Source organism: Chrysemys picta, chromosome 10 (assembly GCF_011386835.1).
Source record: "Chrysemys picta bellii isolate R12L10 chromosome 10, ASM1138683v2, whole genome shotgun sequence".
NCBI lineage: Eukaryota > Metazoa > Chordata > Testudines > Emydidae > Chrysemys > Chrysemys picta.
Window position 1 is genome coordinate 1,618,083 of NC_088800.1, and position 17,837 is coordinate 1,635,919.

The window sequence follows — 17,837 nt, forward strand, 5'->3', positions numbered from 1 at the left end:
ATTCTCCTCTGATGTGTAGGATTCTGAACATCAAACAACAGGGGCCACTCCAGATGGACGCACGTGTGCGTGAGAACAGAATTTGGCCCAATGTCGCCACAATGTTTGGAGCCTCTTACAAATCTCTAATGCTTGGCGGCATCCCACACTTCGATCGTGCATTACAGCCTGCTAAAATTCAGCATCTAAACTTCTGCTTCAGATGCAGGAAGGAACATCATCTTTTAGTAACTGGAATGTTTCAACACACTGTTGTATTTTTAAAAATCCGCTGCAATTTTCTCTCTCTCTCTCTTTTTGGTCTGTTGAGGTAAGAGGGATATAAGGGATAAAACTGGGAATACCATGTAGCAAAATAAAACCAAATCCAAGGGACCATAAAAGGATGATTAGGTTACGTGGCTACCTGGAAATGCTTTGATACAAAAATCTCCTGCGAGAAAGGAGTCTCTTTTCAGAAAGACATTCAGAAAAGTCTTGTATTTACGCAGTCAAGAAGCTGCTACATCCACCACCACTGAAAATAGATCCAGTAACTGCTACTTACTGTCATTATTTACCTGTATCGGAACCGGCTTCCTTTAAAGAACAGGTTGCTGCTGGATACTGTGCGGACCTGGCTTGACTTCTCCAACCTGAAACAACACCAAGGACATGGAGAACCGTCCACACACAGGCCGGGCTGCGGCAGGTCAGTGCCGATGGATGTGACGCGGCGCGCTGGCCATGTTTTACCAAGAGCGGCCGCCCTGGCCTTTGGGGTGCAGCTGGTTCTATTAAACGATCGACCAGTGCACCCGCAAACAGAGCCATGACAGACAGCGTCTTCCCGTCCGCGGCCCCTACCCGCAGTCTCAGCTTCCAAACTCAGGTGGCAGCAGAGAGCAGGACCCTGAAAAACTCTGCGAAATCTACACAAGGACTCAGTTCAGGGCGTTCGGATCTGGACAATACCAACTGCCATCGAACAGGGAGCGGTTCTGAGCACCCCCAGCCCCCAGGGAATCAGGCCCTCTCAGGAGCAGGCACTTCCATTGCAAGTAACACCGTGTTACTGTCAAAATGTGCCAGTCTGGTCTCCTTGCTCCGAGCCAGCTCCCTCCCCGCCTCCCTGGGGTGCTGGAGCACGGAGCTGCCGGCAAACCGTTAGCCACCTGTGAAACAGGGCTCAGCCCTGAACTCGAGGGAAACAGCCAGCCCACATCATTAACACAGCCCTGAATGGTAACCATGTAACCCACGTCCCAGGGACACGGCCACTCAGGGTGGGCACAGATGCCTTCGGGGTCACTGCAGCCCCACTGCACTGTACGTCCGACACAGTCACGCGGGCACGGTGTGACCGGACTGTCCTCACACCACAGCGACAGTCCCTGCCGCAGACGTTCACTAGAACAGCGCACAAAGGAGGCAACTTCTGAGGCCGACACAGGCACAACCGGACTGTGCAAGCGGTTAACAATGGGGGTCGACCCTGCGCTGGTGACAGGAATTCGGCTGGCTGCCCGCCCCAGGTCGCTAGGGCACTGCACAGTGGCTGTGTTCTGGTCAGAGCTGGCCACGGGAGAACCCCCCTCACACGGGGGAGCTGTATAACTGTCTCCTCCCACACCTGGCACAGGGGGGAGGGCGTGGGAACGTCCCCAGGAAGGGAGGGGTGGAGTGGAGCTCCGCTACACCTATCCTCCAGGGGCACAAACTGGAGCAGGTCCCCACCTGGGAGCCCGCTCCCTGCAGCCCTCGCCTCTCAGCTCTGCTCAGGCAGAGGGGAGAACCTGGCTCTCTATTTCCTCCCCCGCCCACAGCAAACTTACTTTGGGCACAATCTGCTTCCCAGGACCTAGCCCAAATTACTGTGATGGGATCTCCAGGGACTGGGGGATCCCTCCATCCAGGCGTGCAGCTGCTCCTCACAGCATGCACACTGCTCCAGCCTCACACTCTGTGCGCCCACATTCTCTTCCCACAGGGGCAGATACATTCATGCAGTGCTGGGTGCACCCCCCAGGCCTCGCTCACCTGGATTCTGACCCCAGCCCCCACTGCAGGCAGTGCTCACGGAGCCCCGCATGGAACTGCGCCACCCTTCCAACCCACTCAGGGGAACCCCATGGTCCAGCCACGTCTGGGTCAGTCAGAGGAGCTGGCAGGGGCGATGCACTAGGAACAGGAATGGACAACACACTGACTCTTCAATCTACTTCCCGTGGCACAAGAGGCCCCCCCCACACAGCTGCCACGGAGCAGGAAAGCCGCACAGCTGGAGGGCTTTGCTTTTCTGTTCCATGAAGACAATTGCATATTTTGGGGGGGAGATGACGACCTTTTGCAGGTTTTTGCCCCAAAGCAGAACTGCAAAATCAACACCAGAATCCCGATTTCAGGACATTTCCTGAAAACAGGCAAAATAAATGGAGGAGAAATCAACGCCCCCCTCCCGGATCACGTATGAGCACGCAGGAAGTGCTGGCCACGGAGAAAACGGCTAGTCTACAAAACGGCCTGTACAGCAAATACCCCTTTCATTGTGCAGCCGGCCCCTGAGGAGCTGGACGAAGAAACTGTCAGCACTAGCCAGCCTGGGAGTTGATTTGGTTAGTGATGTTGCTGTGGCTTCTGTATGTAAATGTCTAGTGAGCTCTGGAAGGTGCTGAAGGGGTTCTGCTAGCTTATCGCATACCAGCGCTTGTCAGGGTAGGGTGGCTGTGGGACATCCCCATACAATGACTCCGACTTGAAATGATTTAACTATGGACTTTATCTGTGACCTCAATTAACCCCAAACCATCACTGGCAAGGAACTGCCCAGAACGGGCCGATCCCGAGACCCTGCAGCTCCCACCACCTCAGAGAGCATTTGCAGCTGCTTGGCTCCTCCCAGGACTGGGCCCAAATCCGCTCGCAGGGCAGCCCTGCTATAAATGGCGTTTCGCTGTCGCTGTGATCTCTACAGGACAAAGGACAGGTCTTCACTACGGGGGGGGAGGGTCAATTTAAGATACGCAAATTCAGCTATGCGAATAGCGTAGCTGGATTCGACGTATCGGAGCCGACTTACCCCGCTGTGAGGACGGCGGCAAAATCGACCTCCGCAGCTCCCCGTCGACGGCGCTTACTCCTACCTCTGCTGGTTGAGTAAGCGCGTTGATTCAGGGATCGATTGTCGCGTCCCAACGAGTTCAATCCTTGAGGGGGCCACTTAAGGATTTGGGGCAAAAATCAGTACTTGGTCCAGTTAGTGAAGGCAGGGGGCTGGACTCAATGACCTTTTGGGGTCCCTTCCAGTTCTATGAGATAGGTGTAATCTCCATATATGTATTTATTTATTTAAATCCAACCCTCTCTCCTCACCAAATGTCAGGAATTCAAATTCCCAGGTTCCATCCCATCCCTACAGGTTCTGGTGCAGATCCAAAGGGGGGAGGCATCTGATTCAGGCTGGAGATAGCATGTGGCCAGCCCAAGATGGCAGAAATCTCACACGAACAGATGATCTCACGACAGCTGCACCATTCCAGGTGGCTTTTAAGAATGTCATCACTCTGTTGGGTGCCCTCAAACCCATCCTGCAAACACCGAGCACACTGCTGCACCTGCCTGCTCTGAACAGTCCCATTAACCCCCAGAGGTACTCCTACAATCAACGTATGTTAACAGGACTGCTTGTGCTTGCAACATGCTTGCCAGAAAGCATGGGCAGGATCAGGCCCCTCGTCTAATGGCCTCTTGCCCCCAATCCTCTGACAAGAAAATGGTAACTGGCGATGGGGCGAGGAGCTGTTGCTTGGCAGGGAGTCTGCCCATCCCCGAGCTAGCACTGGGTGATGAACTCCAGAAACAGTTCCAGTTATTTGCGGTTTATCCTCATGCAACAGCAGCTCATGAGGGAGAGGGTGGAGGCGAAGAGCCAGTGGTCTCTGGCAGCCACATGCCTTTCATTCTCCCCTTCTCCAATTGAGCTCACAGCTCTGACCAGATGTAACTTTAGCGGCAGCAGCGGACAGGAGTCTGACACTGACTGAGAATGGTAATGAGACAGAATTCAGAGGCGGGCGGCTGAGATACAGAACGCAATGAGAGAAGAGAAGTGGCTTACGCAGGACGGGTACAGAACGGAAAGGACTGCCAAGAGCTTGAGTTCTAATTATACCTATTCACACCCTCAAATCATTAATACTGTACCTCCCTCGGCGACCTGCCAAGAACTGAGACAGACACATTTCCTGAACTTTACCCAAGCACCCGAAAAGGCCTATTACGATGAGCTGCTCTTTAACCAGGGTGCAGCCCTTTGAAAGAGAACCTGGGCTCAGACAGCATCTCCAGCGCCATGGGCGCCCAGAGGAGGGAGAGGTGGAGGGTCTTTTTTAGGTGGTGATGTAGGAATAGTTAAGCGAGAAGTTATAACTAGATAAATGCTGGTGGAGGTTTGAGTAGCCCCTGGCTGGCCACTGGTGGCATTCTGCCACGCTGTGCAGTCACAGATACGGCAGGACACAATGAACACAGGCATCACACTTCATCATCAGGCCAAGCCAAGAACGCTGCATCCCAGGAGACGAGTAACAAGCTTCTGTGCTTGGTTTCTGCACGGGCTGAAACTCTCCAGCATATTCAGATACTTACCAGAACCTCTGATTGGAAGGATGCTGAGTACACAGATCACACACTACCTGGAGGCAGCTTGGCACCTTTCTGGATGCGACTTTGGTCAGAAATACATCAAAAGCCCTGAGGGATGACACCACTTGCTCCTCAGTCATCCCAGGAGAATCCAGCATTACCCCCATTGAGCAGTGAATACACACTGCAGCGTGAATGAGACCACGGTCCGTTTTAATGGGCACGTAATCCACCAGTAATTCACCACCATTATTAGTCGTAACAAAAAGTTGTAAAGCAATAGAGCAATTTCATCTCATGTTCATGTAATGAGACATGAAACCTGATGACTGCAGCTGCTGATTGCAGTATTCCCAAAGTGAATCCATTACACTTTATCTTACATCTCACTGATTAAAATAAAACTCATTACAAAGTACAAAGCAGTCTATTTTTAAGTAAAACAGAAAGCAGCGTGGTGAAACCAAAATGTTCTATCTGATGTCTTACTGATTTATAGATAAGTGACTTCTTTATACCCTGACTCTTTCAAGATCAAACTAATTAATCAAAAGAAGAAAGGACCAGAAAACTGACCTATTTTCCCAAACAAGCATCCCAGAGAGTTCCGGTTTTGTAAAGGTGCAACAATTTCAACCCTAAAGGCTTCCCCACTTTTCAGCCCCTAACGGGTGCTCTCCCTCTCTCCTTTGGAAACAAGGAATGTCTGTCTGGGGTGTTCTGAATTGGGTGACAAAGCACTGTACATTTATGTCACAGGACTGTCATTCTTCAGTTGTATACTGAACATTTTTGATTTCACCCAAGAAAGCTGACACAGTACGATCCCTGGCTCTTCCAACAGCTGTCCAGTCCTCTCCGATGCAATTTCAGAAACTCTCTTTGGGACAAAACTAATGACAAACTCTTGAGGCCTGAGATAATCATGTACAAAAGAGCAACGTGAGATGGACTATCCCAGTGCTTTGCCGTCTGCTCTGAGGAGTTCACGTGACAAACTCCACATCGGGTCATTGGGTGGGAATTAAATGGTGCACCGGCCTCATGCTGCCCCTTTGCCTGGGGCTTGTTCCATCAGTGGAAGCTGCCTGCCTGCGTTCGAGGGCAGAGCTGGGCCTACATCATTTCACAGCGAGGGACCCGAGATTACAGTTATTACTGAGAACGAGAACCCCCACCTGAGACAAGGTCTATAAATTAAAGGCTGTTCTCTCTGATATGGCTCATCACCGTGACAGCTGAGCGCCTCGCAATCTTTAATGGATTTTATCCTCACAAGACCCCGTCGCTCCCGATAGTCCAGTGGTTCCCAAACTTTAACAACCTGTGAACCCCTTTCACTAAAATGTCAAGTCTTGCAAACCCCCTCCTAAAAATGAATATTTCCAGGGATTTTCTCCTTTACCTGAGTATAAATTATAAAAGCAGTGAGCTTGGGAATATAAAATTTGTTTTTATGACATACTTATTATACACTATTTAGTATTAATTATTTATCATTACAGTATTTTTATTACGTTATGAAAACAGCAACACTCTTCCAAGATCTCACTTTTGTAGCTTGTATCACTTTGAATAAGCCTGTTATAAGACAAGGCTCCTATGTTTCATCAAGGAGTATCAGATGTGAAACAGCAGGAAGGTATTTAAGAAACCAATCAGAGTTCCTCCCAAACAAGCATTCAGGTCTTGAGCAGTCCAGGCAAACAACGCACGTTACAACAAAGCTTAAACTTGTTCTTCATAATCATTTTAAAAACAACACTAGCTGCCTATTTAACTTTAAAAAGAAGCAAAAGATGTCCACCTCCCTTTCCATTTCTTATAAGGAGTCTTGAAGTTGAAATCTCCTCAGTGTGATAGATATGCTGGCTTTGATCTGCTTAGCTCTTGAAAGTCCAGGGGCTCTGGGCTGCTGGCCCCAGGCTGCCTGGGGTCCCTAGGGACAGCTCTGTCGCCATTAGGGAATTTTTTCTTAAGAACCCCCTGTAACATTTCACGAACCCCCAGGGGTTCACAGACCCCAGTTTGGGAACCACTGCTATAGTACAGATGGGAACTGAGGCACAGAAAGATTAAGTGACTTGCCCGTGGTCAGACAAGAAGTCTGTGGCAGAGATATGAATTGACCCCAGGTTTCTGGAGTCCCAGGCTAGTACCCTGCCCCCTACACCATCCTTCCTTCTCTATTCAGAAGGGAGAAGGGCCTGAAGTGTCCAATCATAGTCAGGAACACGCTTCTTTCAGTTCTTCCCTCTGAGCTGCATTTGCATTAGATGCCTCAAACTTTCTGATACGTAAAATCAATACAAAAAAGAGAGATGCCATGGGCCCGATTCTCTGTCCTTCCAAGACCCTTCGTGGTGCTGGGCTTAAAGTGGCCGTCGGGCAGGAAACGAGAACTCCTTACCACTGGAGATTTCTTGGCTAGCAGAGGGCGGGGGTGGGGATCCAGGTGTGCTGGGCTCTGGAGATCCCAGCTAGTGGAGCGGGGAAAGGGAGCTGTTAACCCCCAAGGGAAGCTGTTTCACTTTGTGCCAGGGGCCGGTTCACCCTCCAGCACCCCCATGGTCAGTGGCTTGGAGTCACTGAAGCCCCAGCCCGTCTCCAGGTGTGCGGACACAGCTCTGGCACCGCTGGGGATCTGGCCCGTTTGTTATAAGCAAGGACGTGCCTGATCTCTCTGCACTGGTGAGGTTTAGCGCTGTATTTGCTGTAGCCGAGCACTCAAAGGCAGGCTCTATCAACCCATGGGTCGCGACCCCAAACTGGGTTGCCAGAATGTGTCAAAGGGTCCCCTGGGAGGCCGGGAATTTGGGTCCTGCCCCCAGAGCGGTGGGAGGACATGAGCTGGGGGTTGCAGCACCTGCTCTACACTGGCTCCTGTAGCTCCGGTCCCGGGGGGCAGGCAGGGCTCAGGGGGTCACAGTGCTGCTCAGGTTTGACCCAGCCATCCCTTGGTCGTGATGATGTGGGGGGGCCCAGCCAGGCCAGACTTGGTCTCTATCAGCTGTTTAGCCTTAAAGTTTTAATCTCCAAACAATTAAAGTTTTAATTTCCCGATTAAACTTTTACGGCTAAGCAATTAGCAGTGGAAGTTTTAAATGCTAAGCACTTGGCTGCATTCCAGAACCAGGAAGGGGGCGGGAAGCTCCCAGTCTGGTGCGTAGGCACCTTGGCAGATGGCAGACCTGCTAATCATTATTGTTTTTTAATTAGATGCTCTTGTGCCCTGTGACACAGGAGGCAACCCAGGTTGTCCACCTCCATCTGCCTAGGGCCATGTTTCTTGCTCCATGACAGTCTATTTCCATGACAGCAACATGGTATCTGTATACGTCACCTGTTGTCCTCCTCTTGTCTGTCTTCCACCAGGGCTAAAGCCTGTCCAAGTATACAGGTTTTTTCCTGGGGCATCCTGAGCTACCAGCGAGTCCCTCGGGTGGCGGATGAGGGAACCCCAAACACAGTATGGGCTGTTCCAAATGTATTGGATAAGGAGCCATGGACCAATGGTTGTGCGTCAGGCTAACCACCCAGCCACATAAAAAAAAAAAGTGACAGCTATGGAAACCCCCCTGAGATCTGCTAAGCTCCAGCAGAGCAGGGCTCCTTTCCTCCCGGCCTGAGCAGGGGGAGGTGAGTGACCTGGGTGGAGGCATGGAAGGAGCTGGTTTGGATTTGAATCAGATTCTGTGCTGCCTTGATGGTACAATCGCATGTTCATACAAGGTCCGTTGCTATGTGGGATCGTACCTGCCCACAGAAAATGTACAGTATGAAACATTTAAAAAAAATCCTAATAATCTTTGTACTTACTTGTAAAAAGCTTGGTTTTCTATCCCACATTTCCAGAGATGCTTGCACGCTTCTGGTGTTGGAGCAAAATAAGTAAGAGCAATTTTCTTTTCCTACAAAAAATTCCACATGGAAACAACTGAGTGTGGTTAGGAGGCGGCATGTTTACAATCTGCAGGGCAGCTGAAACTAAAACAGCTCATTTATTACACAGCAAACCTTCAGGAATCGCCACAAAACATGGACGAATGTATCTGACTGACTGACCCAGCTGGAAATAGGTCTGATTTCCACGGGTAAAGACGCAATTACCTGATGCTTGGTTCATCCATATTCCTGTGTATCCAAAAATATATATTTTAAAAATTCACAGGGATTAGCTAACTATCTCTCATGTGCTGTACTGTACTTAACCCATTTCGAAATCGAAATGTGCACACTCCTTTAGATAGCCAGGTCTGACTGGGAGGGGCAGGGATAACGTGGACCTGAGAAATAACACCCCGAAATGCAGTGTGAAGCCCTGTCCTGAGCAGATGACACAGATATCGAACTGGATGCCATTCTAAGAGATACCTGAATGTTCTGACCCTTGCAATGGTCCGAAAGGCCATTTTGTTTGCCACTGAAAGATTTGTGTATATTTTTTAAATACATGTCATAGCCTTCATTTGTATTTTGTAAGTAAGGGCTGGATCTTGCTTTCCTTGGAGCCAACAGAGATCAGACCCTAACTGTGTGATTACAGAAGGCAGCTGCAAAGCAGAAATAAAACAGTTATTACTTAGTCCTGCCTTGAGTGCAGGGGACTGGACTAGATGACCTCTCGAGGTCCCTTCCAGTCCTACACGTCTCTGCTTCCATGATTAAATGCAGCTTCTTAGTTCTGGAACAGACTTCGGGAGCTGGGTTTATTTTTTCTACCAGACACAACAGCAAATGTTTAATATTTGAGGCAGAAGTAAAGACTATACCTAGTGAGTACTGAAATGAGGAGAAAATCCACTCACCTCTTTCTGACTTACATATAAACAGAATGTCTTTCCTTCGAATTTCATTTTGGCTACCTCGTTCCTAAAATTACAAAACCACGTATGTAACAGACCTGTTGCTCATCACCCATCTCACTCTCATTAATGCAGAACCCACACACAGTGGAATTGGACCCGGTAATATGCACAAATTAAGCCAAATTGTTTGTATGAAACGCCAAGTTAATCAATAGACGATTTTCAGAACAGTAGTTGGAACAGTCTCAAAGCCATATTTTTCAGTTCGTCCGAAGGGTAAGAGAGTGATAAGAGGACTCCTGGCTCATGGACAGTGGCTGGAAAGGGGAACGTCTCGGGATGGAATGTGATTCGCAGGGGAATGTCCAGGAGTCGTCTGAGAACTTTGCTTATATATGTGCATTATCTGGATGAAAATATCAAATGTAAGATACCACACTGAGCTGATGAGGCCAAAATTTGAGATACAGCGAAGAATGAGGAACAATGCAACCAGATTCAGAGGGTTTGGGGGGGTCTTTCAGGTGACTGGGCCAATACATGGACAATGCAGTTTAATGTAGACAAATGTAAAAAATGATAAGTCTGGGGCAACAAACCAAATATAGAGAGTACATATTACATGGAACAGTCATGCAGCGTACTGACCAGGAAAGGGGTTTAGGGGTTATTGTAGAAAAATCCTTGAAGCCATCAGCCCAGTGTGTGGCTGCAGTAAAAAAGGCAAACAGGATACTGGGATGCATCAACAGTGGGATAGAATACAAAGCAACTGTACATTGCATGGGTTAGATCTTAGCTAGAACACTGCGTTTGGGTTTAGTCACCCTTTCAAAGGAAAATACCATTGCCCTGGAGAGGGCAGAGTTCAGAGCGCCTAGAGTTAACTTACTGGCAGCATTTAAGAGGACTTCCTCGATTTAACAGACACTTTGTGTATCTGTGAGGCAGGTGGGGTTTGCATTTACATTGCATTTTCATTTCTGTTTATGGCATTTTCCGGACTACTTACCAATTAATGCTTAAGAGCATGAATATTCTATGTTTGTGAGACACTTCCAATGGCTCATGCAACAGGTCAATCAGGCAAAATGTACCCTTTGCACCAGCAAAACCGCTTATGTGCACAACCCAGGTAACTGCATGTCTAACCATGCCTCACAAACATGGTTACCAGGATGTATGTGCGCAGTCGTCTGACTGCACATGCTAACATAAGGCTTTGCAAAAACAGAAAATACGCATGCAATTTGTGGGAGTCATCAATTGCTGGAATCTTGAAAAACCCACATGTGCACACGGCATGAACCCAATCCTGTATCCACAATGGAAATGCTCGATGTGCAAGAAATGCAGGATAAGCCCTATAGATCTCTAGAGTATCTAAAGGGTTAAGCTGGCAAGAAGCCCCATTTTTGAGACCAGCCAGTGTAAGCTCGCTGGGCAGCTCTGCAGAAAGATCTTAACAAATATGATGATCCCAGAGTTTAAGAAAAGTTCTCCTAAAGGAAAGGCTAAAAAGACTGAACCTGTTTTTGTTAATGAACAGACGTGGTCAGGGTGTCCTGAAGTGCCCCAGTTCTCTCTAGTGGGTTGGGAACCACATTTGATTAACCAGTTTAACCCATCCAATGTTAAACCAGTTCAAGCGAATTCCTTCTAGACATGGCTTGGCTGGCCGGGGTACATGGAGCCAATGCGGATTTAAATAAAGTTGGGGCACAACCATTTAGCGTCTGTCTAGTCACAGTTTGGCCCCATTCATGCACAGTGTCCAAACCATCTCTAGGCCTAATTAGCTCAAACCCGTTTCAAACAATGCTTTGAGTCGGTTCTTCAAACATGGTCTCAGCTGCGGGGCCGAAGTGGAACAGGATTAACTCCTCCCCCTAACGGGAGAGACGATCTAAAAGGAATTTACAACTAACAGTTAATTGGCAAATTCATTTCACTTAGATTCCCAGGTCCTGTCCTCACATGCCCCGTGTATCATGGCCTATATAGGAGAGCTGCTCTGGTACCATACACTAAAATATGCAGTTACTCTAGGCAGGGGAAACACTTGTATATTTCTCCTTGTGGGGGGATGAAAAGAGCAAGTTACACAAATTCTCCTTTGGGGAGGGGAAGGGGTGAAAGGGGGAAGCAAAACCTGCCAAAAAAAGAGATGTCCCCAGATCCCAGGCTGAACACACAGTCAAACCCCATCACATAATTATTACTAACCATCCAGGCACCTTTGAATAATCCCATAACCAGAGACCTATGCCGTGTTCCTAAATATATCCACCGAGCCTCCTGTTCTGCCACCAGTCGATTGAAGCAGCTGACAAATGGTTACTATGATCTTTGCACAAGACAGAGACTGGGGAAGGGAGATTCTGACAGTGCCCAGGAAACGCACACTACCCAAACTCAGTCCATGGCGTGCACAACTGGAATTTACAGCAGAATTTAGCCCACTCCATATAAAGTAAACACAGTGCAATGGGCTCCCTATTCCATTGATTGTTACTTTTAAATCATGTGAATTTGTAATCACTGAAGAGGCCGTACTGAGCCTCAGTAAAACAGCATGACATTAGTATTAAGAAATATACTCAGATTTTATAAATACACCAAATAAGAGGGCAGTAAGAACGATATCAAGCGCTTCCCATGTGCAAAGTGCAGCGTGAACATGGCCAACTCACCATCACACTGCAGAGCTGTCTGGTCACCACTGGAACACCTTGCAGTTAGTTCATCGCACGAGGAGTCAGGAATCGTGCACAAAATACTAGTGCAATTGGGCTAACACGCATTGGGGTTTATGGATGTGAGGAGATGATCTTTGTTCCTGATGAGGTTCCGTTTGGCAGCATCCCAAATGTGTTTCTCTTTCTTTCATGTATATAGTGTGAAATTCACCCCAGCCAGAAAACCCCAGGAGGTGCCTGTCTGCATCCTTAAGTTACTCAATGCCTTTAAAAAGAACAGGAGTACTTGTGGCACTTTAGAGACTAACAAATTTATTAGAGCATAAGCTTTCGTGGACTGTAGTCCACGAAGAAGTGGGCTGTAGTCCACGAAAGCTTATGCTCTAATAAATTTGTTAGTCTTTAAGGTGCCACAAGTACTCCTGTTCTTTTTGCGGATACAGACTAACACGGCTGCTACTCTGAAATCAATGCCTTTAAAAATCTGCCTCTTAAGCCCCAGTTCAATTGCCCAGCAAAGGACAAACCTTCTGCCCAGCAGGAGTCGCTCAGCTGGCCACTAGGGAGTCTACGCCAGGGAAAGCGGGAAGACCTCCTCTTCCCCAATGCCAGATTCTCACTTGGTTTGGGAATGCACCAGAGGCCCTTGCATATCAACAAATCCTCTGGCCCAATGCAGGGGACTCTGCTCCCTCTGAAACCCTGCTCAGCTGGCCAAATGCACAGCAGAAATGCATCAGTTCTGCTACCCAGGCTGCAAAGAGAAATGCAGGATTTCCTCTAAGGTCCTATGGGAGGCTGCTTCCAGGGGTATGAAGGGCAGGCCCTCTGCCCGGAGGGGAATTTTGCCCATTGCACATATTGAAGGTGCAGTAACCTGGACTCACTTAGACTGTGGATGAGGTGGGAAGTAGGTACCTGTATATGGAACTGACTGTAAATTGTCCCCTGATATAAACACCTTCCACAGGCTGCTACAGAGCTGCACGTCTTACATATCAAATGGGAAGACTAGGCCAATTGAGGAGATGCCAGGGTCAAGACACACATGTTAGTGCCTGGGATTGGAGATGACCCAGAGCATATTAAACAAATGGGACAGTGCCTATCAGGCCATCAAAGCAGAAAATACAGCGGTGTATGAGACAGACATTTTCATGGGAAGAAACATCAAGGGGTTGAGAGAGAAAGCAGGAAGGTGGAGGTGAGACAAGCTTAAGGGTCTCTGACAAGCAGTCTAGGCCCAAAATGTGACCTCCCTCACTCAAGAGACAGCCAGATCTCCATGGCTGAGAAATGACAACTACAGGACAAACCACCCCTCAAACCTCCATCAGTGAGAAAAGAGGAGAGGTCTTTTTATTCTCTTCCTAATTACTGACACACTCAAAGACATGTGGCTTGTTACTGTGCTTGGAGTGAACATGCAACTAATGCTCATGACCCATCCACACCTGCCAACTAACCCTTCCCATAAGGGGGTCTTGGAGACAGTCAGCTCTCAGTGACTCCAGATTTAAAAGGAGTTATTCTAATTGACATAAGTATCATTGAGATCGGAATCTGGCTCGATTAATATAAATATTTCTAAAGTTTTTAACAGATGAAATTGCTAGCAACAGCTAACCCGGGGGTAAAGTCATTATGGGTAGAGGACTATCCTCACACAGCACTGATTTTCTTGTTTTGCTCCTCCAACCATCCCAAACTAGCCTCTCTCTTCTTTTTCCCAACAGGGAATTCCGAACTAAATTCCGGTCACTAGTCTTACATCAGAACGGCCAGACTGGGTCAGACCAAAGGTCCATCCAGCCCAGTATCCTGTCTTCCGACAGTGGCCAATGCCAGGTGCCCCAGAGGGAGTGAACAGAGCAGGGAATCATCAAGTGATCCATCCCCTGTCGCCCATTCCCAGTTTCTGGCAGTCAGAGGCTTACGGACACCCCGAGCAATCCCACTTGTCAGTGCCGTTTGTTGGACAAGTAGCTTTTTTACTCCCCAGTGAATTTTAACGTCTTCATAGAAGACACTGTGAATGGGATTTTCAAATGCACTTGGTATTGGCTTAACTCTGCTTTCATTTTCGGCAACAGGATTTTTCCCATTGCTGTCAATGGGAGGGAAGTTAGGTCAATGCGGAGCTCTTTTCAAAAGCTAACCCTGGCGCTCTACTATTTATAATGTGCCACGGCTGTATTTGAGGAAACACGGCTAATGCTGCGCTTTGTCCTTGTTCTTTGGATACATTTCTTATTGTTGCAATCAAGGGTTCGTCTTCACTACCCGCTGTATCGGCGGGTAGCAATCGATTTATCCGGGATCGATATATCGCGTCTCGTTAAGACGCGATATATCGATCCCCGAACGCGCTCACCGTCGACTCCGGAACTCCACCAGAGCGAGTGACGGTAGTGCAGTCGACGGGGGAGCCGCGGCCATCGATCCCGCGCCGTCTGGACCCCAGGTAATTCGATCCAAGATACTTAGACCTCAGCTACGCTATTCGTGTAGCTGAAGTTGCGTATCTTGGATCGATCCACCCCCCCCCCCAGTGTAGACCAGCCCGACGAGAAATAATATAGTGAGTTACCAGTGCTTGATAAAAGCATCTTAAACAGGTAAACACTAGAACGGGTTGAAATTGGGGGAACTCACCATTTGATGAAGTGAATTCTCTTGTTTCCCTGCAGAACAACAAAACCAAAGGGAGTGAAGGCCAAAAATGCCGCATTTCCTGACACATCCTGGAACACAATAAGATCTCATCAAAACGTTGCAGCGCGGCAAAGTTTACACATCAATAGCAACACTCAGTCCTGAATAAGGTGGTGGTAATGAATCTTCCCTCTTAAATTATGCCAACAGAACAGTCCTGACAGCTTTATTTAGACCGTGACATCCTGCCTATAGACAGGAATCTGCAGGAGCACAAAAAACCTGACTGGTCCAGCAGAATTTGTGAGCAGAAAATACAATACAACTCCCAGACCTGTGGGACTATTGATTTACTGTGTAGCGCTAACCAATGAAGAAAGCTCCCACATATCACCGATTGACTTTCATTAGTAAACTTGAAAACCTTCAATTGTTGGTTGCGCAGATCTGAGCAGCACGTACAACAGGCCCAGCTGAGCAGCATCAAGACACTTTTAAAAGCAATAAATAGTGTCATGGACAGTGCGAGTCAGCAGTTTAATGGAATCATAATGTTTAGGCTCTAGTGAAGGTAACATTAATTGTCTTGGCACTTGTGGAAAAAAACGTGTGTCAGCTTTTTAAAATATGATGGACAACAGTAGGCGCTGTGTAGGTCAGACTGAAGGTTTATTTCTTTTATAAATAGGATTTTCAACCCACGCCCTAACCTAAGTTCTCTCTAAGTTGTGCGGCCGCACAGCAGGCTATTAAAGGCCGTGCAGATGGGAGAGGTGCCTTTCCGTGTTTCGGCAGCTCTGGCGGGGCCGGGGGAGAGGCACCTCTCCCGTCTTCCCCAGCCCCAAGCTGCTGCAGTGAGAGGGCTGGGGGGAGTCCTCCCTCCCCATCGCAGCCCTGGGGCAGCCTGCACCCCAAACCACTCATCCCCAGCCCCACCCCAGAGCCCTCACTCCCCCCCACCTCAACCCTCTGCCCTAGCCAGGAGCCCACTCCTGCACCCCAAATCCCCAGCCCCAGCCCCACCCCAGAGCCCTCACCCCCCCTGCACCCCAACCCTCTGCCCTAGTCCCGAGTCCCCTCCTGCACCCCAAACCCCCCAGCCCCACTCCTCTGCACCTCAACGCTCTGCCCTAGCCCAGGGCCCCCTCCCACACCCAAACCCCCCATTCCCAGCCCCATCCCAGAGCCCTCACCCCCCTGCACCCCAATCCTCTGCCCTAGCCCCGAGCCCCCTCCCACACCCCAAACCCCCATCCTCAGCCCCACCCCAAAGCCCTCACCCCCCCACACCCCAACCCTCTGCTCTAGCCCCGAGCCCCCTCCCACACTCCGAACCCTTCGGCCCCACCCCCGCTCACACATCACCTCCATATTGGTGCACATGACACAATTCATTCCGCACAGGGATATAAAGAGTCGAAGGGAACATTGGCCCTAACTTCTTTAACAAGACCCTGATCCGACTGTGATTTTGTAGGCCGCACGTCACCTCAAGGTACCGTTTTGCTGGGAAGTTTGGTAAAAATCAGACAGAGTTTTAAAATGGGTGTTCTGGAATGTTCTGAAAATGTGGCTCTAGTTTACTTCCTCGCTGTTCTTTGAACACATTCCTTGGTTCAAAGCCATACGACGTGGCCTTAATGGAAGGCAGAATCTAACCCACTGAGGTGTTTCTGCCTGCATACAACAGACGGACCGAATGATCAGCATGCAAAATGTTCCCTATATGTTTCCTCATCCAGCAACGATCATAGTATGAACTACCTCGTCGTCTATCATTCATGATAATTAAGGCTGCGATTTAGTCACGGAAGTCATGGAATCCAGGACTTCCAAACACCTCAGTGACTTCAGCCAGCACTGGCTTGGAGCTGCAGGGTACCCCTGCCACCCCAGGGGGTGGGAGCACCCCACAGCTCCTGGCCACCGCGGGCAGCAAAGAGGATCCCCGTATCTACCATCCACCACGGACAGCAGGGGGACCCCCCCCGTAGCTCCTGCTCCTCCTGGCCGCCACAGGTGGCAGGGGTGATCCCCACAGCTCCCGGCTGCCACAGGTGGCAGGGGGGACCCCCTCAGCTTGGAGCCGCCAGCGGAGGGGGATCCTGAAGCTCCCAGGCCCCCTGCAGCTGCCCAGACCCCCCTTTTTATCACAGATATTTTTAGTAAAAGTCAGGGACAGGTCATGGGCTTCCGTGAATTTTTCATTATTGCCCGTGACCTGTCCGTGACTGGTACTAAAAGTATCTGTGACAAAATCTTAGCTTTTGTTGTTTAGGCTGCTAGTATGGGATAGAAATGGAGGGATTAGAGATGGCAGGTTAGCAGAGTGAAATACTGAGAGCAGGAATCTGGGGAAAGGGGGTTTGTGGAGGAGTTTAAAGGATCGAAATTTCTGATGATCTGTGTGAATTATAGACAGTCCTGATGTTACTGACACATTGAAATTCCTCATAATACTGTAAGCAGAGTCAGGATGAGCTCTACCCTGACATCTGGTGGTGAATTATGGCGAGTGTGGAAAAGAACTCCAGGGGCTGATCTTGTTTGCATAGGCACACCCACCCGCCTGGCATGAGACAACAGCAACTGATAGTGGGTTCTTTGGATGGGGTGGGATCCCCAGTTTCTCTGTTATTGGGTCAGGAGGAATAAAGTGTTGTTACCCTGATTATGTGAATCAAGGACAATGAAACTGTTTTATGACAGAGGATCTCACCATCACCTAAGTAGCACTCGCTAGACAAGGGACATGGGTTCCACAACCCAGTGACTTGAGAGAGAATGGAGATAGGTATTTGTACCTGATGATATGGGCCCCTTTTGAGGGCTTGAAACACCAATTGCACCATCTCCTCTCTCCACTGTTGAATGTCAGAGCTAACTTTGATCCCATTCGGAGTCTAGTTACAGGCTACTGAGCTGAATTCACTTTGGGCCAATGGTGCACCAGCACTGGGGTTCCCCTACTATGAGCTGAAATCACAAAAGAGCTAGTTACTGAGATCACGGAGTGCTGTGTTAACTAGTGGGGGGGCCTGAAGCTATATTG

The 17,837-nt window shown here is 49.0% G+C and overlaps 1 protein-coding gene across 4 annotated transcripts in view; it reads right to left on the bottom strand.

Annotated features, from left to right (window-relative positions):
• FRMD5 (FERM domain containing 5) overlaps window positions 1-17,837 on the bottom strand; it is a 281,834-nt gene that overhangs the window by 18,258 nt on the left and 245,739 nt on the right. For 3 of the 4 annotated variants that reach the window (XM_065559122.1, XM_065559120.1, XM_065559121.1), the window contains exons 8-11: window positions 14,786-14,874; window positions 9,432-9,495; window positions 8,443-8,534; window positions 561-635 (exon numbers count right to left, since the gene is read on the bottom strand). In XM_065559122.1, coding sequence (XP_065415194.1) covers window positions 561-635; window positions 8,443-8,534; window positions 9,432-9,495; window positions 14,786-14,874 — 320 coding nt within the window. The remainder of the gene's footprint in view (window positions 1-560; window positions 636-8,442; window positions 8,535-9,431; window positions 9,496-14,785; window positions 14,875-17,837) is intronic. The other variant, XM_065559119.1, reaches the window with a different exon arrangement.